The sequence below is a fragment of the Gymnoscopelus microlampas genome (assembly GCF_963454915.1).
Source record: "Gymnoscopelus microlampas genome assembly, chromosome: 4".
In the NCBI taxonomy this organism is placed as follows: Eukaryota; Metazoa; Chordata; class Actinopteri; order Myctophiformes; family Myctophidae; genus Gymnoscopelus; species Gymnoscopelus microlampas.
Window position 1 is genome coordinate 24,993,315 of NC_139941.1, and position 27,068 is coordinate 25,020,382.

Genomic DNA, 27,068 nt, shown 5'->3' on the forward strand with positions numbered 1-27,068 from the left:
CCAAGTAGGCCGTCCAAAGGGGTCTAGTTTGTATGAATAACGGCGTTTAACCACCAACACTGAATGTTACACGTTAAAAAAAAGCCTAAAACAACCATCCCTAACACCCTATGTACTCTACATTTAATCTACAAGGACCAGGATCTTAAAGCTGCTAAGAAGGAGTGAGGGGAAAGGGAGCCTCTCTGCCAGTTTAAGGCACAGGCTATTACAGTATCTGCCAGTGAAATGCCTCCAAATTAATTACTTCCAGATCATCCGTGCTTTGATGGCCAACAATCAAACTGTGTTTAATTGTTTAATTGTGAGGGAAAAGGCACAGCATTGTAATTACACTGATTGAGGGTGTGCAGTATTGCTACTAACAGTGCAGAGGACACTTCAGAACAGCAGGGGAGAAGTGTTGCACAAAATATATGAGGACCCAACTCTACATGCCTCTCACACTGCCATTGTTACACTGTGATGTGTTCCCACTTCCCCCAGTACAAAACCTGCTGTTCCTAACACCCCTAACAGTAGTTTTTGAGATATCTGGTTTGGGAACAAAGGGACAAAAAACACAAAGAACTGCAAACCCTATAAAGAACTTGTTACTTAATTTATTTTGCATTAGTATGAAACACATGAAAGCTAAATCTACCTATATTACAACCAAATGGAATGTTTGGAAATATGCTCTAGGCCGCTTTAATTGCTGGTTTTGTTTTGGCCATTGTTTTATGACAAAAGGTGGTCAACCTGGCTGGTATAAAAGAAAACGGCAATTTATCATTATTACCACTACAAATCAGACATTTTTCAAAATGTCTGTTCTTTGACTGTCTGCATCATCAACAACTGGCAAAAGAAAATTAAAGCTATGTAATCATCAATAACTTGCTGTGCAACTGTGCTGTGTTAACTAGATTAATGAGTGAAGTTCAGCGAACATGAATGGACATACTGTAACGCAGGTGGAAATTGTTTTGCACGGCATTTCTGATATCTCGGAATCTCATTCAGTGTCCGTCACAACCCTGAGCACTCATTCTCCAGATTAAAACTAATTAAAAACTATTGGCAAAGCATAATGGAACAGGTGAGACTGGCCATGATATCAACAAAAAATTACCGGGTGAAGAAGTTGGACATAGGGTGCAGGGACAAATTGTGGATGACTTGCATGCCGACCGCTGGATTTGGACCGTTTTTTTTATTTAGTTTTTCTATTTAGAGTACACAATTTTTTTACCCCTTTTTATCCCCAATTTAGTCTTTATGCCAATTGATTGCTCCCTACACACATTTCTGTGTTGTCACTGCTGTGTTGTCACTCACCTGCCTGTGAGGAGCCCCCACCAGGAGGACGTAGGGCCTTCGTCCTATTCTTCCCGCCCCATGGCTCCCTGCTGACAGGTGCCACCCCAGCGTGTAGGAGTACGTGCAATGACTAATATCATCCTCCCTGCCCGGCTTCCCTCACCCGAACACGAGCCAATTGTGTTCCTACTCGACAAAGCCGGATGCACCACGGTGGATTAGAACCCACAACCTCCGTGGTGGACTGCTTTTTATCAGTGACTGTACACAAAAGCTGAGTAGCTCATCCGAGCTGGTGCAGATGCCCTCGAATGCTCTCTATGCCATGCTATCAGCACAGAGGCACCCAAATAGCTCTATCACCAGTGTCCTTCCTCCTCTTCTGCCTAAACGGTATGCTAAACCTATTGTTACAAACAGCTCACCAAACGGCAAACTTGTTTGGCTTGGAGACGAGTCTGGGACTTCCACAACAGCTGTGCAGCACAGTAATATTGGCGAAAAGAAAGGGCTTCCATTTGTAACTCTGAAAGTGTATAAATGTACACTCTCAGAGTTAAATAAACACTGGTAAATTAATGCTGGAGGGTCCATGAGCATATTTTATGTCTGTTTATGTATGTTCCTGCAAACAAAACAATCCGCTGAGTCAACAAACTGCGTTCTATTTAGTTCCGGCATCAACAATCTCATCAAGACGGTCTGGCCTACCGGGATCTCCTCCATCCTGCACAGGAGAGCTGCAGGAGCAGTAATGCCTGATTTATGCTTCATCATACGACAGTGTCGCGTGGTGTACATCTACACATCTACACGCCCACAACGTGTTGCATCCGGGCCGCATTGTAGTCTTGTAGATCTGCTATATTCCCTGTGCGACACCATTGTACGACTAAGTATAACGACGATATGACTAAAATAAAATGGTTATAGTAATAATATTATTATTATACTGGTTATTGATTACTAGTTATTTATTCTTCTCTGTCTAAAAATGTTTAAATCTCCTATTCTGCAGTAGTGCAGCATTAAGGAATGTATTTCTTTTGCAAACTACAAACTCTTGCACTTATCCTCTTGAGCAGTAGTGCATGAGGGCCTTCTGCTTCTTTTCCAGTTTGTCCTCTTCTCACAGCACTATATAGAGGTTTTTACCTGGGAAAGTATTTGCTGACTGAGACAAAAAGGCCCAATCTGAGGACCAGACAAGATGCCGTGAACAAATTTAACTGATAATGGCATTTGATTTGTTTGAAAATAGGGGTAGATGAAGTGAATCAGAGGCCAGGACTCTCTGGCTATTTGTCTTCATTAGCATCAATATAGAGTATATTCCCTCCATATCCTTTACACTTCACATATACTGCTCTTCTCTCAAGCACATTTGTATCCTCCTGAAAGAGCTTTGCGACCATGGCCTGATAATGGAAACTGTAACTGTGATGTTCCATACGTTTAAATCATAGGCATACGAGAGGAAAGGATAAGGAAGGAAATAGAAGGGAAGAGATAAAGAAACAAAATGTCCTACTGGGACTGTGGACATTAGTCTCTAGTACTACCCTGTATTTCTACCAGTCATTTGTAAGTACTTGATTTGTGCTAAACTGGCTCCCTGTCTGTCACAGAATTTATTTCAAAAATACTACTGTTGGTTGGTTTATAAAGCATTATATTATAAAGCAAAACTGCAGATCTGCTACAATTATCAGTTATTTTAATATCAAAGCTGAGCACCCGTCTGTTTTCCACAGCCTTTTATGGAGGCTATTTCTTTTATAATAATTTCTTCTGCACTATAATTGTATTCTCTTAACTTTGTTTTATTTTAACTTCCTCTTTTATTTTCTATTGAAATTTCCTATTATAATGTTATGTCTTAATTTGTGTAAAGCACTTGTGTGCAATGCCATTATCATACATCACAGTTGATTTAAACAAATATATCATTTCATGCTTGCTTATCCTGCATGCATGAAATGCATGCAGGATAAGCAAGCAACAAAAGAAGAATGAATTAAATCTCTCCCTCTCAAGGAAACCAGTCAGGGAAGCTGCCCCCCCACCTAAAGCCAGGTTCTGTTCCTGGTTTCTTCCTGTTAAAAAGGGAGTTTTTCCTTTCCTTTCCTTTCCTTTCCTGCTCGTGAGGCAATTGTTGCGTCTCTGTAAATTAAACATTATGGTCTTGCCTGGCTTTATATGTAAAGTATCGTGAGATAACCTTTGTTGGCATTTGGCACTAAATACAATTAATTTGTGGAATGAAGGTAATCCAAAATAAGCGATCTGTGGTCTTTATTTCATGCCATAGCCTGCATGTGGCAGGGGTTAAAAGATATCACGGACTATAAAGGCAAGTGTCCGTCTACAAGAGAGTGCTGATGCTTTCTTGGCAAACAATCAGTTTCAAGCACCTTGGTCTGCACATCATGATTGCTAATTTATTCTCCCATAATGTATTCTGTATATTGTATTTGCTGTATATTTTTCCTCAGGCTGCAACATATAGTTGCGTATATCTTACTTAGTGTATGTTAATACTGTTGTTTGCACCTACATTATATATAAAGTAGAATACTGTATTATACTTTAGTATATGGTCGCTGTCGGGCAGAAACCTCTTATCTCCAATTGTTATGACCCTTAGGTCATATGTGTATTCCCTGTGTGGTGTCTTGCCCTCTGTAGGTCTTTCCCCCTCATTGGTATGGGTCAGTGGTTCTCAACCAGTGGTCCGGGGACCACCAGTATACCAGCATTTTACGCTCTCAAGAGTTAAATTATTGTTAAACATCTGCATTATTTAATTTACAAGTCTACACAATTAGAGAATGTAGAAGAATTGTTATTTTGATGTTTGCCTGTTATCTCTCCTCTATGGCACCACATCAATACAGCATGGAATTGTGGACAAAATCGTATCTTTGGTTCTGAGAACCTAAATCTCATCAAATGGTGGTCCGTGGCTCAAATGCCAAATAAATAATTGACCTTGATATGAAAAAGGTTGAAAACCACTGGTATGGGTGATTGGGTGGTGCTGATTGAGTGATTGAGAACCAGCTGGTGTTTGAGAAGTGACTGAGTGGTGTCTGAACATAAGTAGTTGGCTACTTGGACCCTGCTGGTGATTGGCTCCTTGCCAGCCTCACCAGTCCTCTGTGTTTGCCGGTATAATGTTTTTTTGTGTTAATGTGGGTTAAGTACAGACTCGGTAGGTGTGGGTGGCCTTTCTTATTTTTGTTTGTTCGTATGTTTGTTCCTTGTTTTTCTATAGTTAAATTAGGTGAGATACCTGTGTTTTGTTTTCTGTTTGGTAAAGGTCAGCGTAGGATTTTGTTTGATTAGGACTTTATGGTCCAGTCGCCGACCCTGAGGTAATTTATCCATGTTTGTCAATTCTATAATGAATCACTGTCTTTTGGATTTGAAACTGCTGTTGACTGGCTGTGTTTGGGGACTGGAAAGGAGGGAGTCGATTTTTGTGTTACACATGACATGGTGACCCGGGTCGTAACACCATATTTCATTTATTAGAGGTTTTCATAAATTAATGCCCTACTGCCCTACGTCATACACCAGTTTTACACAAAAGTAGCAATAGATGATCTACAAGCTCAAAACGAGTCACTCGTTTTGAGCGTGTAGATCTATTTTTGAATTTGAATCCTGAAAAGTAACAGTTTCCACCCGATAGCAACGACAAAAACTGTAGGCCATATTTTATGTCTAAAACTGTTTTTGTTGGACTGTGTAGGTAGGTGCAACAGAGATTGTGTCTAGACAAGCCACCATAGTTGTTTTTTTGCACTCCTAGTAGTTAAACAGCCGTATGCATCGCACTGCTGCCCCTAATGTGTATACTTCATATTGATTCAGTGCTTTGTGACTTCAACATCACTCAAACCCCCAAAAGAGTGTAAGGGAGCCATTGTATTACGATTAATCCATCGATTGTGACTTGTCAGCCGTCAGATCAGGCGTTAAATGTCAATGTAACCAGGCCAATTACTTCACAGGAAAAAGAGCCGTCCGATATCCAGGGAATTTGCATAAGAGAAAACATTTCAGTTCGCGTTATCGCCACTCTACACAGTTCGAGTACGCCACACTGAGACAGCATATAAATCATGTGCACAGTCATTACATACTAAGTGGGCTAAATGACTAGACGCTTGAAGTGTACCCTGGAGATGCTGCATTATAATTTATTACCTGGCTGCTCGTTAGCTAGCAAGACACAACCCGAGACTTTGTCAGGCTACCTCTGCTGAGCTGCCAATTCTAATTAGACTGTGTGAGCAAAGATAAGGGATTAACACTGAAGAACAATGCTAAGGATCAATATTTGGCTCTTACACAGAACTACGTATATAAAACACATTACTTTCTTGTATAGCCTATACTATAGGCTATATAACAAATACAAGAAAGGATGGTAATGTAGCCTATATAGGTCCTATAGGCTACATTACCATCCTCTTTCAGTTTGGTCAAGCTGTTTGATTCGTTGTGAGCTTGTAGACCTGTGATTTCTGGCGCGTGACAAACTATAAATCAGGCTTAACCAAGTCAAAACCAAGTCGGTGGTTCCGTCAAGCTTGTTATTGCACTCGACGAGAGCTGCAGCTCTAAGCTTTGAGAGTGCTTTTTGTTTCAGGTGGCACCATGTGCTCTATGTCCTGTCTTGGGTGTCCTTTGATTTTGTGAGAGAAAAACGTTGTTTCCTCCGAAAAATAGAAAAATGACATTATAAAACTGTCAGAAAAGCATGGAAAACATTTCAGAGACCATTGCCTATAACAGATTTGTTTGCAATAAATAGTATTTTTGTGCAAAACTCCCAAGCTACGTGTAGGATAGGGGGATACATTAGAGAGACGATGCATATATCTTACTTGCTAGAAGACTCTTCTTAGAACATATCATGTAGTATTCTTTCCATTCCTGTGATGTGTGTACAGTATCAACAACCTGGGGAAAGGCATTGCAACTGTGGTGTGGGTGACCATGACAGAGATACAGAAGAAAGATTAAGTTTATTCTGAATTCAAGTTGTCAGCCAGATAGCACTCCGCATTTGATAATACCCATGGGATAACTTCTTTTGAGTTACATCTGCCTAAATATATCTGACAAGAAGCTCATTCCTGTCTAAATAACTTGGCTAATTTCTCAGATGTCTATTTACAGCAGTGAGAGAGGAACATTGGGGCTGATGAGACAATGAATCAGCCCTAATCTGTCAACACAACAAAAGGCTAACTTGAAACACAACTCATAAAAATGGTACATTGTGATCAAAATATAACTATTGACAAATGGAGGTGCCAACTAGGGTGAGTGAGATCCAAATTAAAAGGTACTGTAGCGATGATGCAAAAATAAATTTAATAGGAGCAGACCAACATTTTTATAACAATCTTCAGTCTTCTTTATGCGTTTTATTACGCAGCTACTACTCAGTGGAATGTACTGTGTACAAATCTGAAATCCCTGACTTCTCTTCCAAAGTTTAAAACTGATCTTAAATCATGGCTTAATTTAAATACTAATTGGACTTAGATAAACATCCCCTGGCTTGACTGCCCTTGGCTGCAGATGGCTCACTATCGCTGTGTGCTCTGTTAAGTCACTTGTCCTATGTGTAATGTTCTTAACTGTCTAGATTAGTATTCATTTATGTTTCATGGTTGTTTGTATAGTCTGTTGGGTGTTGTACAGTATGTCTCATAGTGGACCACAATGGAAGTATTATATCTATCTATCTATCTACAGTATCTATCTATCTATCTATCTATCTATCTATCTATCTATCTCTATGTACAGTACAAGTAAGTACAGTATAGATCGGATTTATTGCTGTACAGTATGGTAAGTTGAAGAAATGAATGAGTCCGGCCCTGAGTGGAACAATTTGGATTACATTCTTATGTTTGGCACCTTTGACTATCCACTATCCTGTCAAAAAGGGGTAAAAGTTACCACACAACAGAACGTCAATAGTTTAAGAGACTGCTGAAAGATATAGACAGACACTTACTACAAGGCTTCAGCTTGCACCTCAGGAGAAAGTTAGATCTTTTAGAGATATTTATTTCTCAACAAAACTGAATTACATGAACACAGATGGTCTGTTTGATTCTAGATAAGAGCAATAAATAAGACAGTGTTTAGGAAGAATGGCAAATCCTTATTACTGCTCTGTGTGGCCCAGAAAGAAAGACGTACATTTGTGTTATTCTGTCTTTTGTCCATCAAAATTAAATGAAAATCCACCAAGTGTGGGCCAATAATACTACTTATCAGTACTTCATCTGTGAGAACATTTAAATTGAATTTCCTAATACTTTTAAACGAAGACAACATTATAAACCATCAAATATTTAAAATGCTTTTTTCATTCACTCAAAGCAACAGCAAGCCTCAGGACACAATCCATCTAAGCATTGCTCTCAGTCCTCCATGTTCACATCGAAGCTTTGATCATGAACCACATGAACTCTAGCGTCTGTATTTGAGGTGAGAAATAAGGCCATGCAGTAACAAACGTGCTTCAGCACTGCTTCTGTCTCTCTAACAAGACACTGGTTGCATTTAGATCCCATCGATGCCACAGCACGAGGGGACAGGAGGAGAGTCCGCTGAGACACAACTACTGTAGTCTCTGTTTCATCAGAAAACTTTAAAAGGTAGAAAAAATGGAGGTAATTGACAAAGATTATGTCACAATAACAGTATAGTGTAGTAGTATAGACTATTGCCATGTGATAATAGCCATAGGCTAGCTCTGATTCAAAGCCTTGAAGGAGTTCCCCTTAAGGCTATGGGACTTTCGAGTCTTTGCGCACACACCACAGGCTGCATAGCCTCTCGTCTGTAGTAAAAATAAAAAATACACTTTCTCTATGGAGTTGAAAGCCAACTCTACTAAGTGGGAACACTGAGCCCCCCACCTCACGTCTAAAATACACTTTTTGGCCAAAATGTTAAATATTTCACCGGAAAGAAAACATTATTTAGTTACTCCGCTGTGCCCTCTACAGATCCGGTCAATGGAATTTTTCTATTGACAAGAACCGGTGAAATATTTAATATTTTGACCAAAAAGTGTATTTTAGACGTGAGGTGGGGGTCTCCCAACTTAGTAGAGTTGGCTTTCAACTTCAATCTAAGCAAGCCATAGGCCATCTAATAGGAATCTGTTACAAAGCCATGCAATCTAAATCTATGTTAACTCTCTCAGTGCCACACAACGAGATATCCCGAGTTTTTTCTGAAAATTATTATTATTATTATTATTTATTTTTTTTGGAAAAAAATGTTCAGAGCCCAAGATATCATTATCTGAAGATTTGCAGCTCCATCTACTCTTTGTTTAACTTATAACTGAAAAAGGCTGTATCTTGCTTCCTAAGCACTTTTTTTTTACTTTGAAGAAAAAAGAAAAATTGCTGGCACAGTATGAACATATTTTTTTATTTCATTGGCACTGAGAGTTAAAAAGCCATCCAATCAGAATTGCTGTTACAAACTACGTCCATTCAGAATTGTCTTTACAAAGTCATCCAATCAGAATTGCTGTTACAATCGTCATCTAATCGGAATCATCATTACAAAGCCATCAAATCATAACCTCAGTTACAAAGGGAAATCAGAAGCAGTTATTAACCATAATTAACATTTATATGGCTATTACAAACCAGAAACACTGATACTCCAATCTGGAATGAGAATCTGGACTGAGAACATAAGATGTAATAGAGAGAAATTCAGAACAAACATGGTGAAATTCTCAACAACATTTTGGACTTCGCAGAAATGGCTAGGAAGTGTGTTTATGAGATACTGTAAATCCAATGCAGTTCTAATAAATCTCAATAATGTGAGAGGAAACTGGGCATGAAGAAGGGAATTATGGTGATTTATTCATTAAAATGCCCTCTTCATACTTAATGGTCCCCATTTCACATGTGCAAATCCCCATCTGAACATGCAATAACGCTCACAGAAGTGTGCCATCCACCCAACACACATCTTAGTAAAATAAACCATGAAGCAGTATATAATGCTGCCAATTTATGGTACATTAGATTTTATTAGGCCCAAAATACCATATCAATTTCTCTGCAGTTATCTAGTTTAGCAGCCCACACCTTCATTATATATCCTTCCTCTCTGCACAATTGTGTCTAAATAAAGCGTCCCCAGCTTCTATTCACAAATTGAGGCTTCATCAATCAATGGCAATTACACAAATAAATGCGTCACAATAACCTGTGTGTGTGTGTACACACTTGTGGTTGTAAAGGGGACTGAGCTCAAGTGGGTATGTGCAGCATAGCAACAAAAGACAGAGCCAGTGTCATTAGCACCATGTGCTGAAACTCTTTGATGTTGCCTATCTTTCTTTTTGTTTGATGATGCTGCCAACTGTGGAGATAAATCCCAAACAGTCCAAGAATCACATGACACATTACATACTGGAGCCCAATCTGAGGTCAAAGCAATGGGCTCAATACAAATGAAAGACAAGAGTAGGGAATTACCAATAATCTGACCTAACATACCCCCTATTCTTGTTAGCAATTCTAGCAATACAGAGTCAATAAGCCAGTACATCTGAGAGGTAAATGTGGGAAGAAGTGGGCCTTTTTACACATGCTACAATCCACAGCTTATTTTAATGAATAAGGACACAGACTGGTTGACAATGTCAAAAAAGTGATTTAAAGCAGCGCACCGGATTGGACACGAAATTTGCCACTGTCTTTATTCTATTTCCAACATCGTTGCAATTAACTCTGTCAAGGTAGACAGCGGACATAAAAAGTATGGATTGTAGCTTTAAAGTTGGAATGCTGATGTGTCTCCGTGCAAGCACTCTTCATTTATTAAATGTCAAGTTGTCGGAGATTACCATAGTACTAGAGAACTGGAGCCCTCTCCTGCACCTTTCCTCTCTCCATCACTCTTGGCACTCTGCCCCAAAAGGAGGCTTTGCCCTCTATATTAATAACTTGTTCAACCTCAATCATGACTCTCTCAGAAATGTCACCCAAATTGTTGAACATGAGTGAACTCTTGAACGGTAGGTCGTACAATCAAAAAATCCATTTCCCTGGATTCCTTGGATCATGCCACAACCCCCCATGTAGGCCCTGCCCATTTGTGCCAAGACTACATTTTATGCCATTTGGCATTTTCTTCAAAACACACTTTTTGTTACTACTCCTACAGATTACATTTTTTTACTTTTCTCTCATCCAATTTAGTCGTTTAGTCGACAATTAATTCCTCGCATCGCTCACTACTGCTGTTGTACCCTACTGGCTCACCTGCCAGTGAGAAGGCCCCACTGGGAGGATGCAACACCTACTGTACAGTATGTACTTGCATTGACAAAGATTGCCTTTCCCGCCAGGCTTCCCTCCCCTGAACATGGCCAACTGTGTTCGTATAGACGCTTGGCAAGCCGGATGCCCTTACGGTGGAGGGCAGGTACTTTCCCTGCGCCACCTGAGTGCCAACATTCAGTCTTTACACGATCACATTCCAAATACCCATCTCTGTTTATGCAGACCGGGCGGCCTTCTCAACAGCCTGTGTGCATCTCCTGAGCAGTAAATAGGCTGCTATCAATCAAACACTAAGTTTTCTTCAGACATAAGACATCAGACATAATTTATGAGGCCAGACAAACCATGAATCCATACTAGCCTGTCAGTCCCATTTCTGATTCCTCAGACCTCCTCCATCATCTGTCACTAGCATGCTCTCCCCCTCCATCATACACAGCTATCTCATCCATGCTGTCAGACCCCCCACTCTCACCATCATCACCATTCTTGAAATGGTAGAGCTTAGGGCATTTCTACCCTTTTCCAGTGTGTTCTTTGAACACATGGATTGTTCCCTGTGTTGCTTCTCAAAGAGGAGCACATTTTCAACTGAGAAGTCGATGATGTAATTGTGCTTCAACTGGTATAACAAAGTCTAGAAGTGTTCCGTACACATTGTTCCACCTTTTCCCAAAGATCACTATATAAATAGTTCAGGTTGTGGATCAAATATGTGTTATGGTCATCCCCCCTTTCAGCCCAAACAAAGCATAAGACACTCACAGAATATGTGAGATTTGAGTACGTTTGCCAGGAGTGCCCACTGTATTCTGTACAAAACTATTGAATTGTTGATGTTAGAAGTTACTTTTTAACCCAATGTTTTATAACCCATTCAATCTGGGAACGCATCTGCACAGAATGCCGCACTATGAGCTTGTAGATCTGCTATTTTTGACAAATCTAGAAGATTTGTGCAAATCTTTCAATATATATAATATCTTAAAGCTAACATTTGTAACTCAAATCTTTGCTTCTGGGGGTCCAAGGACCACCCAAAATGATACGTATTTGGCCACGAACCCCCATCTCAAAATATGTTGTTCCTGGGGCCCCCCAGAAGAACAGATCGGAGTGAAAAATCTTTGCTTGAAAACATATATATATATAGTAAAAGATTTGCACAAATTTTCCACGATTTTTCAAAAAATAGCAGATCTACAAGCTCAGCACTCGGTGCCACGCTCTGAGCTTGTATACCTGCAATTATTTAATAGCCAAAGAAATCTTAAACTGAAGCAGACTCGTTCCCGGTCTTAATGGATTAATGCACTGTTGGGCATCCATGAGTGTCTCATGAGAGACAGATGAGAAGAAGAGTCTTACATTTTCATTGGGCAAACAAAGACCTAGAAAAGCTAACTGTACATTGATACGAAAAATGGCTCTCACACACACACATACTGTATGTAGAGGAATACCTAAATCAGAGGTGCCTCTCTGGAACTGTTCACCAGTGAAGAAAACCCCTTGTGGAGCACGAGAGACAGTGTGCTGAGTAATTTCCCATTTATCCTCTCTGTTCACTCCGTTCATCTTTTATTCAAGATGTCAGTCCCCCATAGAGGAAGGTGCAATCTCCTCATCCAACAAGGCAAAACAACACAATCACAGATCATCGCCTGCAGCTAGAGATGAGCATTGAACAGGCTGCCAACAGATATGCATGAGACATAAGGAATCATCTGATGATTGGGTTGAAATGGGGTGCTACAAAGGGAGAGAGACGAGGATGAACAGAGAGTGGGAGAGGTATAGACATTTGGGATTACATGCTCAAAGACAAAATGGCTTGTGTAGTGGCTAATTATTCAGTAAGACAATTATCTTTCCTGAAATATATTAACAATCAAGTCTTTTTTACAAATTATTCACTTTCTTTCTGGCAAAAAACAATAGCCATAGTTTTCAGGAATGGTGACACTTCATGTCTTTCATTTACATCATTGTAAACCTGAGTGTGTAAACGGTAATTTGACTCTATAATGTCACACAAAAACAAAGCGAGATCAAAACCTGAAAAAGTGCATTGAGATCTGAGAATATAAAGTGCAACATTTGAGAGCAATTTGGACAGTTTTGCCACTTCAGAGCCTATTTAACTTATTATACTTAAGAGTCAGTAGTACATAAATAATGTTTTATTACAACAATTATGGTTTTAGTTTTTTTCAGTAGCTGTACATACCCAGCATATTACAGGAAACAGCACAACTGTTAGCAGGAGCACAGCCATTGCATTTCCTATAAAAAAGCATCCCAGTGTCAAGTCATCTTCACTTATTATCTTTCAATGAACTGTGTGATTACTAAGTAACTTGAGAAGGCAAGACATTAATGTAGTCTGGAATTTCAAAAGCAAGAGTAAATTATTTTTTACAGTTCATTGACTGCTAATTTAGTAAATCTACAGCCTCACCCACCTGATCACATACTGTATGTTCAAACAAAACATTACCAAACACAAAATCTATAATATCGTGTTACATGTTCATGTTACAGGGGCTGGTGAAACGTTGACCAAGTCGGCAGCCATTAAATCACGCGAATCAAGACAATATATATATTTTTTTATATTACACGTATAAATGTTGAAGAACCTACTCAATATAACATATTCAGGATCACTAAGTACTTGTCCGTACACTAAGCTGCGTTTCACTATGTTTGGAAAGGGTATGGATGATGCATCCTGGGTGTCATTTGCTATGACCCCACCATTTTCGGCCAGCGTTAAATAAACGAGCATGGCTTGGTGGCATGTTTATTCTCAGGTAACTTATGGCTATGGATCTGTTGCCACCGGTATAAACAAACTTTCAGTAGAAGGTAAAACCATCGACAGTGGAGAATTTATGTAGTTCATCTTGGATTATGTTCCTGGTGACGATAACTCAAGATTTGGAACCTGTTGATGGCCAAGGTGATGATAACATCTCTGACTTTTTCTGGGCTTCAATGAGGACAGAGCACAGTGCGTCGCACGAGCAAGTACAAGTATCAAAAGTAAAAGTATTAAAGGCCAGCTGTTTTTTTCAGGTAGCTACATCACTGCATTTCAGTGGCATATTTAAAGAGCACAACAGATGAGTTTTGAGTGCATTTCATCCATCGTATGGCATCTATTTGTATCTATTTCTGAGTTTTGAGTGGCTTTCAAATCAATCAATTGGTTAGTTTTGAGTGGATTTTGTCCATCTTCCATCTTCTACATCCACTTGTAGGTTTTACACAGTATGATGCATTCATCCTCAATAGTGCGCTGGGCTGAATGATGGTCACTGATGGTCACTAACTATCCACTATTAATGAAATGCATCATAAGTAGGGTTGTCCGATATTGGCTTTTTTACAGATAACCGATATACCGATATTGTCCAACTCTTAATTACCGATACCGATATCAACCGATACCGATATATGCAGGGATTACTGTGATTAGGGTAAGCTCAAATTTCATATCACACACACCATACAGTAAGAACTCCTGTAACTTATTTAAAAAAAAACGATACCGATATTTTCCGATATCGATTTTTATGCTAATATCGGCCGATAATATCGGGAGGCCGATAATATCGAACATCCCTAATCATAAGAGCTTGCGCTCTTATCAGCCAGATGCTCAAAAACAAAAAAAAAGCAGTAGGATACAACAGCAATGACAACACAGAAACGTGTGTGGGGAGGAATCAATTGGCATAACGACTAAATTGGGGAGAAAAAGGGGTAAAAAGCTACAAAAAAAGAAAAAAAGGAACCATAGTGACATCCATGAATGATGAAAGTTTCTATGAAACTAAGTTTCAAATAACATAAGCTAATGACAGCACTACTGTCTGCTGTAACATGTTCTGCTTTGTACTTGGGTGTGTTTGATATACTGTATATTATTACTGTGCTAACTATGTTTATGTATTGTGTGCATCATCAATTTACGGTACTGTACATTCAATCAACATGCACGGTTGCTATTTGTTGAATTAAATTATATATATATATATATATATATATATATATATATATATATATATATATATATATATATATATAATACACACACATACTGTATATATATACAAAAATACTAAAACAGAAAAGTACTGCAATATGATGACACAAAGCAGCTCACTTAGGGTATAATGTGGCTTCGCAACAGTGCTTGTTTTCATAATTGATTCGACATTGATACAGATGAAAGGAAGCCTAACATAGTTTAGCAAAAGAAAAATAAAGCAAATTACCCGTGGTGTGTGAAAATGATGAACACAGCCGTATCTTTTTTTATGTATTGAAAACCACTTCATCAAACAGACTGCTAAATTCCTAGCTCTGTTGGAAATCGTTGAATAATAAACCATTATGGAGAGTTAATGTTATGGCTGGCAAGTTTTTTTCTTATTCTAAATAGCCAGTCATTATGTTTTTATGACTACCAGAGAGGTTCTAGTAAGGTTTTTTCCTACTTGCCCTGCAGGGAAAGTACTTCTCAAATCCCATTCCCATTGATTACAGTACTGTACAGTATGTGTGCATCCCCAGAAGCGCCTAACTTTGATTTTGACTAGGGGAGCACGTCATTACAAAACCTCCTTGCACACAATTTCTTTGACATTTATAACATCCATACCTACAAGTAGCAGTTAAAACATTGCTTCACAAAATGTGAAGTATTATAAGTCATGTTCCGTATCCCATATGCGACGACAACAGCTCCAAAAGTGGACGCGACACTACTGTATTGGCCAAAGTCTTAACACTATGTTTGCGTGCGTTCGGGTGCTAAAATGAGAACTTGAAGTTCGCTTAAAAATAATGAATATGCCCACATGGTTAACTGCGGGGCTTACAAGCATTGATTGCTGTACATTCACGTCATGAATTAAACTAATTTGAGAAATCATAGCAAAACATACAGATGCACAGCAGACAGCTGCAGACACACAAAGCAATATATATGTACTAATCACTAAGGCCAAGTCTTTATTCTTTAATGTTATTGATTAGTTAAAACAATAACACTACAGAGCGTGTCTTCAACCTGCCTGCTGGCTGGTGCCTGCAGTAAGCTATAGGACAAATGTCAATCAGAAGTTACCACCGCAGAGCAGCGCTTATGCACGCAATAAAGATAAAGAGCAATATCTCTTTATCAATATATTAAGCTAATAATCTGGGGGTGGGGAGAGCCCGTGGTCTCCTTGCCTCCATTGGTCAGGCGCCAGTGTGCATCCCATATTAAAAGCCAGCACTTCTAGAACTAATTCATGTGTAAGAGAGAGAACTGAAAACAGTTGCTTTAAAGAACAGAATGATTGTTAGGGGTGTTTCATCATTAGCACACCACATACAGTACACACGTTGATGATAAAAGTGCAGGCAGGGAGAGTGCAGGTCGGGAGAGATCAACTGAGACAGTAAAGCACAACCACAATGGCTAACACAGTACCCATTCATCCAAAAAAGCCTAATGATCATCATGCACACGCATGAATGCAACCACATGAAATTTTAACTTACACACATTTTTTTTTATCACAGTCTAAAGCCCGGCCTGCTTATAGGCAGAGAGATTCAGGCAAGGCAGACGGCTGCAGCCCACATAAGAGAAATCGATAAAGAAAAAAAAACGACATTGCGTGGGATTGGTACTTGCCTTAACGGGCAACTCCAGAAGGGTTTTTCTTGCCCGCAATTTCTTTTACTTGCCCCGGGCAATTGGGCATCAGTAAATGTTGGCTTAGAGACCAGTTAGGGTGGGATGGATAAATCAAGTGTGGACGTCTTAACACGTTGACATCTATAGAAGTCATTTCAAATCCAACATCCCCCCCCCCCCCCGAGACATCTGTTGTTTACATCTTCTTTGAAAAAAAGAATTCTGTGGGTCTCGGAAGATTAGTAAAAACGCTGGTGGTGGCGGATTAATTAATTCATGAATTCCTTGTAGTCAATGCGTTAACAAGGTTCATCTGAGGGACAAGCCCAAGATGTATTTGTTGATCAGCTTAGGAAATAAGTACACATTCCACTTATTTCCTGCTGTCTACGACAAGCCTGAATGATGAAGCATGAAATTGTGTAGATTTGTGTGCATAGCCATAGATAACTATAGGTTACTGACGTAACCCCGGTTTTATGATAATATAAGCGAGATGTCTCGCTATGGGAGAGCGCCCTCCGGCGTGATCACACAGAAGTACACCTTCATAAACTTCCAGACAATCCTATTGGCTGGACTGACCTTCCTCTGACTGGAGGTCCCGCCCTCCTCCTATATCAGTCAGTGGATGGGTCATTTTCCCTAATTCAAGATAACCTTTCTCTTCTCGTTCGTAAACAAGAAGGGTGTCTTTCGAGACATCTCGCTTATATTATCATAAAACCGGGGTTACGTCAGTAACCTATAGTTTTATTTCAAATATTTCACTCGATGTCTCGCTATGGGAGATATAGTACACTCCCTGATTGTTATCTCGAAGTCCAGAGCAACCAGCCTAGGGACTTGATCCCCGTGTCTGGAGGCTACACTAAGGACCGTACTGTATGCGCCACAGGGGCTGCAGTTACGTCCAAACTGTAGAACCTGGCAAATGTCAAGGCCTAAACCCAACATGCCACACTGCAGACATCTCAGATGGAGACCCCCCCGAAGAGGGCCCATGATGTCTCTATTTCCCTCGTAGAATGTGCCCTCCGTTTTACTGGGGCAGCATCCCACCACTGGAATTGGCTACTGAATAGCCTCTACAATCCAGTGGGAAAGTGTCTGTTATGCAATGGGCTAGCCCACTATCCGTGGAGCCCATGACACAAATAGCTGATCTGACTTTCTCAAAGCCTTTAGATCTGCCAATGCACATTTCCAAAGCCCGAACCGGACAAAGGCAATGTAACCTTTCATCCTCCTAAGAGGCGAAAAATAGGTGGGTGCAACGCACCCAAGGTCACAAGGACACTTGGTACCAAGGGGTTCTCTGGCCCACACCCAGGTTTGGGTCTGACAACCACCCTTGTAGCCCCTTCCTTGAACTGCGTACACTCAGCGTGTACTTGACAGTGCATGAAGATCACTGAGCTCTACAGTAGTCACAGAAGCCATCAGTAACATAGTCTTGATTGACAGTTGTTCTGTCAATCTGACACAGAGGCTCGAAAAGTGTTGGACAGGAGTCCAACACCCGGCTCAAATCCCAGGGCGAGACCGGGGACTTTTGACTCGGGAAGAGACGTTCTGTCCCTTCCATGAACCGACAAACCAGGCGGTGCTGACCCACCGTCTCGGCCCCAAGTAATATGGCAGGCTGAGATAGCCGCCAAGCAGACTTTATTGAGGAAAAAGCTCTGCCCCTATCCATCAGGTCCTGTAGAAGGACTCAATGGACTTTGGTATGGAACGGCACAGTGCGAGACGTCTCGCATCATGTCTCAAACCATTCTGGGGTGACCCCACGGCACTCAGATTCATCCCCTCATGGGCTGAGCCCAGAGAGTCAGATGTACTGGTCAGGGACAAAATAACTCGCCCCCTGCTAGCGTTAGCATGTTTCTGCGTAACGGAAGCAGCCATGAGCGGTCGTACAGGAGAGGTTTGACTGATACCCAGTGACCCCTTCTGGGGCCACCAGTATCACCATCAGCCCCTGGTCCCTCACTCTCACGAGTGTGGGAGCTAACAGGGACAGGCGCAGAGACCAGTCGTCTGAGATGAATCACAGATTCCACCAGCGACACAGCGCTGACACACATTTCTCTGTGACCAACACACGACCGCAACTGCCCAGCCTGTCTTAGCGATACGGCTGAGGCCCTCATACCTGATATTCTCATGCACATTTTGAAGGAGACCCTCCGGCCCGTGCAAAATTGTGCCAGGCAGGACAAAAAGGACTGATCCTTTTCAGTGGCGGACTGGCTTTGAACAATAGTGAGTTCAGAGTCCTGCCTATGAAATTCGCTGTTTGTGCAGGCACCAACACGCAGTTGATCCTGAAAACTTGATTTCAGTAGGTGAGACACCACTTTCCGAGTATGCTGCCTTGCCGCTGATTTTTGAGTCGGCTTGTAGCAGCCCATCATTCTATGTAAGACGTTATGCGAGTGCCTTCTCTCCTCAGAGGGCCAATCGCAACCTGCGTGAATTCGACAAATACTCTGGGGCTGAGGACGTTACAAACGGTAGCACCGTGTATTCGTAATTTAACCTCAGAACCCTAACAACAGAGATTTCTGTGTGGTGGGTAAAAAAGGAGCATAGAATTAGGCGTCTTTTAGGTCTATCGATGTGAACCAGTCTCTCTGACGCACCATGCGGAGAGAACGGATTTGATAATATCCTGAATTTGAACACCTTTAGATACTGATTGAGGGCTCTTAGGTCCAGTATCGGACGCAGCCCGCCCCCCCTTCTTTTTGACCAGGAATAGCACGAATAGAGCCCGCTGTTAGCTTGGTCTCTTGGTATTTCCTGTACAGTTCGTTTTCCTAACAGGGAGAATTATCTTCCTGTAGAAAGTCGCCCGCCTGTCCCCTGCTTATGAGAAGATCGCTTCCACTAGCTTGGGGAGGTCTCGAGGCGAACTGTAGTATACATCCCTGGATATAGAGTGCAGCACCTACTGTGGTGTGTTGCACCTTATCCATTCCGATATCATACAGTGGGGTTCCTACAACACTGGTTAGGCTCGATTGTGGTGCCATGGCGCCATATAGTGGTTGAACAGAGTCGACCGTGAGCCGTTCCCTTGGGGACAGGGCGTAATCGCCATCTCTTCATGGCGAGTATTCGCCCCGCTACCCTGAAGTGTCTGTGAGACCTCTGCGGTAGCGAGCGTGTGTCCCTTATGTTCTGGTTTTGTCCTGTTTCATTTCTTTTTGCCGTGCCCCTGAAATTCAGGCTGTAACGGTTTGAAATTTTATTGGAGAAACAGGTAGAGAGGGTTCAATTTCCAATAACCACTCTGATGTCTTGCCAAGGAGACATCGTGGTCATAGTATCATCGAACCGGGGTTACAGTCGTAACTCATGTTTATATTCACACAACATTATCCACATAATGTATAGTGTGTAAAGTTATTCTCTCTTCCATCGGGCGGCGGAGCGTGTTCGCCTCGCCCACCCGGCCATCCGAACTCCAGGACGACCAGAGAGAGAGGGGGAGGCGGTGTCCACCGTCTCCTCCTGACATAGTCCCAGCCATGTCCCTCTCCTTTCTGTATTTCACTCTTGTAGAGTAGCTACCCGAGGCCTGCCTCTGGCTGGCTAGGGTGCTCCTCCTGGCCTGTAAGCTGCAAGCGAGAACGCCTGCCATTTAGGCGATGCGTGCTTCGCAATGGATTTGGGCTCTCGTGTCAGAGCCGTGGCTTCTGACGTGAGGTGTGTGGCCACCCCTTCTTCCACGGGTAGCGGAAGAGTAGGGCTCAGCCCAGGACACGTCAACTGTTGTCCCAGTGCTGGTTGCCAACAGGAGTAGGCATTAAAACCGTTCTCTCATACTGGCCGCGGCTCGTGGCTATAGGCTACGCCGCTGGCAACTCGAGGTCGAGTATGAGTCGTGGGGAGAGGCTCGTTTTACTGGCCAGTCGCCTGCTCAATGACCTGGTTATAGGGGACATAATCTGTACCCCGGAGTAACTTTTGGGCCTCGTCCATGTCCTCTTCCTAACTTGGTGTAGAAGGGACTGGAAATGTTTGGCCCGCTTTTCTGACGAACCTAGGTTCGGTTAGTCCACATACTTATGCGGAACGGACCTTCCTCACACGGCCCTCGGGCTGCGTGGGTTGGTCCCAGGCAAATAACACATGAGTTGTGTTCGTCGTGACCCGACATTCTATTCCCGCAGACCCCGCACTCTTTCGAGGGACAGGGGTCCCTTCGTTGCTGGACTGCAGTGGTCATTGTTCACAACACGCGTGGAGCTTGTTTGTGGCAAGGTCTGTAAACAGGGGAGTCGTGTATGGGAGAAAAACTTTCTAAGCTTTTATTGTCCCAGAGAAACAACACGATGTCGGTTTTAGCGTGTAGCTAACTGTAGCCTGCCCAGCTGGTAGTTTATGATGCTAGCTGGTGGCTTGCAGAGCTGAAAGAGAAACACTTGGAGCGTTTAACGCTAGTGTGTTTGCTCGGTTTTAGCTCGTGGCTACGAGGCCACTTTAGAGACGAAAACACGATGTGAAGCAGTGATGCTGTCATGTTTTACTCAGTGATAGCACGTCGTGTGCAAAACGTGTTGCTAGTGGGAGCTTTAAGCTCACCGATGGCAACGTGCTAAGCAAGCCGGTAGCATATTATGCTAGCTGGCGGCGTACAGGACTGTCTCTGAAGGAATACAGTAGGAGCGTACTACGCTGGTGTTTGCCCAGTGTTTAGTTTGTGGCTAAAACCCCTTCTGGGAGAAAAACACGATGTGAAGCAGGTTATGCTGTCGTGTTTACTCTGTGTTAGCACGCAGTGTGTAACGTGTTGCTGGTAGGAGCTTGTTTTAAGCTTCACCGATGGCAACGCACTAAGCTAGCTGGCAGCGTATTAAGCTGGTCAGAGAAAAGACACATTTAAGAGTGTAAACGCTGGTGTGTTTGTTCAGTGTTTTAGCTCTTGGCTAAGAAACACCTCGGAGAAAAACCACGATGTAAAGCAGGGACGCTGTCGTGTTTGCTATAGCTTGCCAGACGTGTTGTTAGTGGGAGTTTATTAAGCTCACTGGTGACAACATGCTAAAAACTAGCTGGTGTCTTATGGCGCTAGCTGGTGGCGTGCAGAGCTGACCCGGAGAAAGCACACTAAGAGCGGACGACGCTGGTGTTTTTACTCGGTGTTAGCTTGTGGGTGAGAAGTCACCCCGGAGAAAAACACGATGTTAAGGTGTCGTGTTTACCCTGTGTTAGCATGGTAGCCTGCAAGAAGTGTCGCTAGTGGGAGCTTGTTAAGCTCTCGGTGACGACATGCTACGCTAGCCGGTAGTATTATGATACTACTACCCGGTGGCGTCACACACTCTTTTCTGCGGGACCGGGGCTCTTGGACCCGGTCCTGCTCCTCAGAGTTGTGGAGGCCACGTTCACGTTAAGCGTTTTAAGCTTTAGGGAACAGAACAGGGAGGAGGGAAAAAACGAAAACACAGGGGTTGAGCGGACTATGCTCACATGTTTGTTTTTCCCTCATGTGTATTGCATACACATGAGTGACTGTGGCTAGCAGTCTGTGGGGCTGAGGAGAGCTCAGGGCTCTCCCTCTGGCAACCTGCTGCTAGGCTTGAAAGAAACAAACACTGGGGCCGAGTATATTATACTGGCGTGTTGTTCTTTACAGCTAGCTCAGGGCTAGCTGTGGCTAGTAATCAGGGTGAGACTAGGGAGAGTGTATTAAACTTGTCCTTCGAATCACGATTACTATGTAAGCAGACTATGCTTTCTTTTTAGCTTAATAAGCTTGGCTATGGAACGTATTAAGTTCCTAGCAGGGCAACTTGCGATATTATCACAGGTTTTGTAAAGAAAGTCAACACCTACCATCAGTAGCGTCTCGCGGTCCGGGATATTATCCTGTCCTGTTGAGACTTTCGCCGTACTGACTTCATAAGGTGGACTGAGAAGGTGCTTCCTCGATCGCGAACGAGAAGAGAAACTGAATTAGGGAAAATGACCCATCCACTGACTGATATAGGAGGAGGGCGGGACCTCCAGTCAGAGGAAGGTCAGTCCAGCCAATAGGATTGTCTGGAAGTTTATGAAGGTGTACTTCTGTGTGATCACGCCGGAGGGCGCTCTCCCATAGCGAGACATCGAGTGAAATATTTGAAATAAAACCTTGCTTGTGTCTTGTGTTGTTTGATGGTAACACACATACAGAATAACGATTCACTTCCTAAACTGCAAATAGGTCTAACATGCGTTAACACTAATGAGTTCACTCAAATGTGGGATATCGTCTTCTTGATGGAAGGACACGGGCCACAAAGTGAAATTGCAGGACTTTCCTGTGTGATGGGGCATCTTGTTAGCAGTTACTACCCTTGTTACTTCTAAACGAATCAATTTTTGGTTAGGGGTAACCAGTTAACTGTGTCATTGATCCTCTTACTCTTTTTTTTACTAAACAGAACATGAGGGTGAGGTTCTGAATGGGTTTTACAGAAAAGTGCAATATATGAAATTACAAAATGCCAGTAGCCTTGTACACAATATTCGACGGTCACCAACCACAACAAGCCTGGCCCAAAGATAAATCACATATTCTTCATAATTTCATTCTTCAAAAACATGTTTGATCATGTCATGAATCATAGAGAATAATTAATACAGTACTTAGGGAAATCAATCGATCATTCATTAGCATTCTATCTGCTCTGTCGCTCACACAAAGATTAATCTCTCTCTCTCTCTCTCTCTCTCTCTCTCTCTCTCTCTCTCTCTCTCTCTCTCTCTCTCTCTCTCTCTCTCTCTCTCTCTCTCTCTCTCTCTCTCTCTCTCTCTCTCTCTCTCTCTCTCTCTCTCTCTCTCTCTCTCTCTCTCTCTCTCTCTCTCTCTCTCTCTCTCTGGTCTAACATTAGATGAAAACTGAGACTGAAAGAAATAGCTTCAAACTCTGATGTTACAGTCGTCAAGTCTGTGTTAACCTTGGTTGTATGCTAGAGTAAAAATAGGGAAGAATAACGCACACTCAATGTATCTCCACTTAGATTTTAATTACCAGTGTTTCAGTAAGCTGTCTTCATCAGGGTATCTGAAGACAGCTTCTCAAAACGTTGGTAATATAAAATAATCTAATATTTGAATCTTGCTGCCAGTAGCATTAGGGGTGCTCAAGTTTTTATTATTTTTAAATGAACCCTTACAGGTCTGTAACTCTGAGTGTACAAATGGAACCAAATACAGGTCCATTAGGTTCGATTTGTACACTTTCATTCTGACTTATGGGGGTCACTGATCTAGAGTACGTATGAAAAGGCTATAAGGTGATAAAATAGGGAAAATGTTATATGTGCCATTAAAACCGGATGGGAAGGAGGGGGACTATAAAATGGGTGCAGCGTCATTTGTAGATCAAATGGTTGCCATTGCATTTATTAAAACGCTTTCTGTGCAAATGTGCCTGCGTTTAGTGTGATAAATGAGAATCGGCATCTTCTCTACGAGCAGAGAAGACAGACAGCCGAGGCAGATGGAGGCAACTATTCATCAAGGGACAGGGATTGTGCGCAGGAATAAACAGTGCCCTCTGTCAGTTGCCAGCTCTTGAAGACACACGCACATATGCACAATTGCACGCACAGACCCATAGACACACGCATGAGCTTTCTAACCAAAGACAAATTGGAGCCAATTATTCTCTCTCTTCTCAAATAAATCATTTACATGTAAGCACATTATGTACACACACACACACACACACACACACACACACACACACACACACACACACACACACACACACACAGTTGCAGTGCTGCATAAAGGTGGCCTGTAAAATTCACATTGCAGAATGTCTTCATTAGAACGTGAAGGCACATTCAAAAAGTATACACTGTACACTCACTGCTGTTCCTCTCCATGTCTGGACACCTGCCAGTACAAATGCACACACACGCATGCATGCACACATTAGTGTAGGAATCAATTAGCTGGGTCCCCTGCTCAGACCCACCTGTGGATTCCCAACAAAAGCCCTGATTACCCCATAATGACTTGCAGCATGATGCCACTATGCACCACAGAGGGGGAGAGAAACAAAGTGGTAAAAGGGATGCTGCGCGATATGACTTCAAATCAATTTAAAATATTTACCTCGATTACGATTAATGAACAATTATAAAAAAGCAGATCTACAAGCTCACAATGTGTCGCATCACATCGCATTGTGAGCTTGTGGATCTATTTTCTTATACAAGAAATTCTAAATATATTTATTAAAAACCTGCTTCTCCATTAACGTACATGTGCAAGATTAAGTTGAGTATTGGAAGAGCAAAGAAGAGTAGCCCAAAGGTCCTACGGGCCTTTGTTACTGTAGAAGTACCCCGAGAGCATGACCTCAACAGCAAAGCAATACAAAGGGTTGTGAACTTCCCTCAATTCAGGACATATAAAAAACAAGGTCAGTAGATTGCTAAATAGCTACTTCCTCCAGACAATCAGGCTTATAAATGAACGTCAGAAAGAATAAAAAAGCTTGGGAGACCCTGATACCGCCTGGTATCTGGGGTCAGAGACAGCCTGGGTGCTAAGTAATGCCAAGGACACTGGCATAGACAAAAAAATATATAACTTAACTGATGTGACCGTCCCTCCCAAAAAAGCAAAATGTGTAAAAACCTGCTACAGAAAAAAGGGGATTAAGAAAGATTTGCCCTGGAGCATAGTGACGGCACGCTTTTGACTCACCAATTTCTTCCTCTTGTCCTGTTCTGTCGGTGGCTCCTCATCATCGCTCAGTTTGGGTTCCTCAAAATGGCTTATCAGCATGCAGCTGCAAGCACAACAATGAAAACATTCAATTTGTCATGAATGGACTCCAACAACCCTGCACAGTATTGAACAGTCTCAGCACAAGTGCGTACAAGTACGTATGTACGTACGTACGTACGTACGTACGTACGTATGTATGTACGTACATACATACGTAAACACACTTAACCCATTAATACCTGAGGCAGATTCCAAAAATGTCTTCTAAATCCTAACAGTTTTTGAAAAACATATGGTACTATATCAGTGGTGCTCAAACCTTTTCATGTCAAGGATCCCCACAATTTATATGCATTTCGCCAATGACCTGCATCTCAAAATATTTTGTTCCAGGGACCCCAGAAGCAAAGATGTGAGTTAAAAATGGTCGCTGAGTTTGTATCGCTTGCTATTTTTGAATATCCAAAGTATAAAATGACACAGATGCTTTCCCAGTTTTAATGGGTTAAATCTGTATACCACAGATAGACGGATACACACAACTGCACAGATGAAATTGCTCAAACCCAAGACAATTTTGCACGCAGTTTTCCTGAAGTTCGGTTCATCTGCATGCACGGGAGGAACAAGATGGGTGAACCTGTGTGCTAGCTCCTTAAGTCTGTCTTTTAGGAGCTCAAAGCGTAGACCCAACAAAATGATCTGTAGCCTTCGTGTGATGAGTTACAAGTGTGCATACATGTGGATGATGTAAAAATGGTATATGGTAAATGGTGCATTTATATTTTAACCAAAGCGCTTTACATAGATTTGCATTACATTCACCCACACATTCATACACCGATGGCAGATGAAACCATGCAAGGCACCAACCTGCTCATCGGGAGCAATTAGGGGTTCAGCGTCTTGCTTAAGGACACCTCAACACTAACTCTGTGGGAGCCCGGGATCGAACTAGAAACCTCACAGTTGCCGGCTAGTCTACCGGCCACTCTACCCCTGAGCCACTGAAGCCCCTACAGCTACATCTATCTATCTTTCTACCTATCAACAGCAAATGTGGGACATAATGTACACTACACATAACATTTTCCCAACAAACCAATCAACAAATTTCCCCTCATTTCACCTGCCACAACCAGTGTCGAGGCAGAGTTTGTGATAGAGCAGAGAATGGAATGGATGCATGTTAAAACTAGAAAAAGTGCTCCTCGGAGCACAGGTCTCCGCCAGGTCAGGTAGGGTACTGTGGCCTCCTGGTGGCGCTATAATAGGCCAACGTGAAAAGGGTGCCATTTCTTCTTAGGCCTTGCACGACAATCGGACACTGACTGCATTCATGATTTGAGGCATTTTGTTAAAAACATGTGTTTCGCTAAATTAGACCTGTTGGTGGCGCTATAACAGGCCAATGTTAAAAGGGTGGCATTTGTTCCTCAACATAGTGTGAATGTGCGTGCAAAGTTTGAGCGCAATTGGACGGTGCGTTCATGATTTGCAGAATTTTGTTCGAAACAAGCCAATAATGCAAACTTTAGATGTCAATCTTAGCCAATCAGTATGGAATATGAAAAATCAAAAAGATCCGTCTTGATCACATGACTATAGAGAGCATGTGTACCGATTTGCGTGAGATTTGGATCAAATCTGAAGGCTTAATATCCAAAGAATTGTTTTACATAAGTCGGCCTCCTGGTGGCGCTATAAAAGGCAGCTGTGAAGAATGCAGGGCTAAGGTTTTTCCTTGACCTATAGGGAGTGTGCATACAAAGTTTTACACAGATCGGTGCAATTATAGGTAAAAACACGAATCGGCCTTTTATAGCGCCACCATGAGGCTGATTTGAACATTTTCAAATGGTAGTTCTTCCTCGGCCTAATGGGAATGTGCGTGCAAAATTTCACGGAAATCGCATGCTGTGTTCATGATTTGAGCCATTTTGTTCAAAACGGAGCACTCC

General features: G+C 42.0%; 1 protein-coding gene across 1 annotated transcript in view; it reads right to left on the minus strand.

Moving 5' to 3' along the window:
- Window positions 1–27,068, minus strand: part of ipo11 (importin 11) — a 204,046-nt gene that overhangs the window by 24,204 nt on the left and 152,774 nt on the right. The window contains exon 29 of the mRNA XM_084054558.1: window positions 25,084–25,168. Coding sequence (XP_083910684.1) covers window positions 25,084–25,168 — 85 coding nt within the window. The remainder of the gene's footprint in view (window positions 1–25,083; window positions 25,169–27,068) is intronic.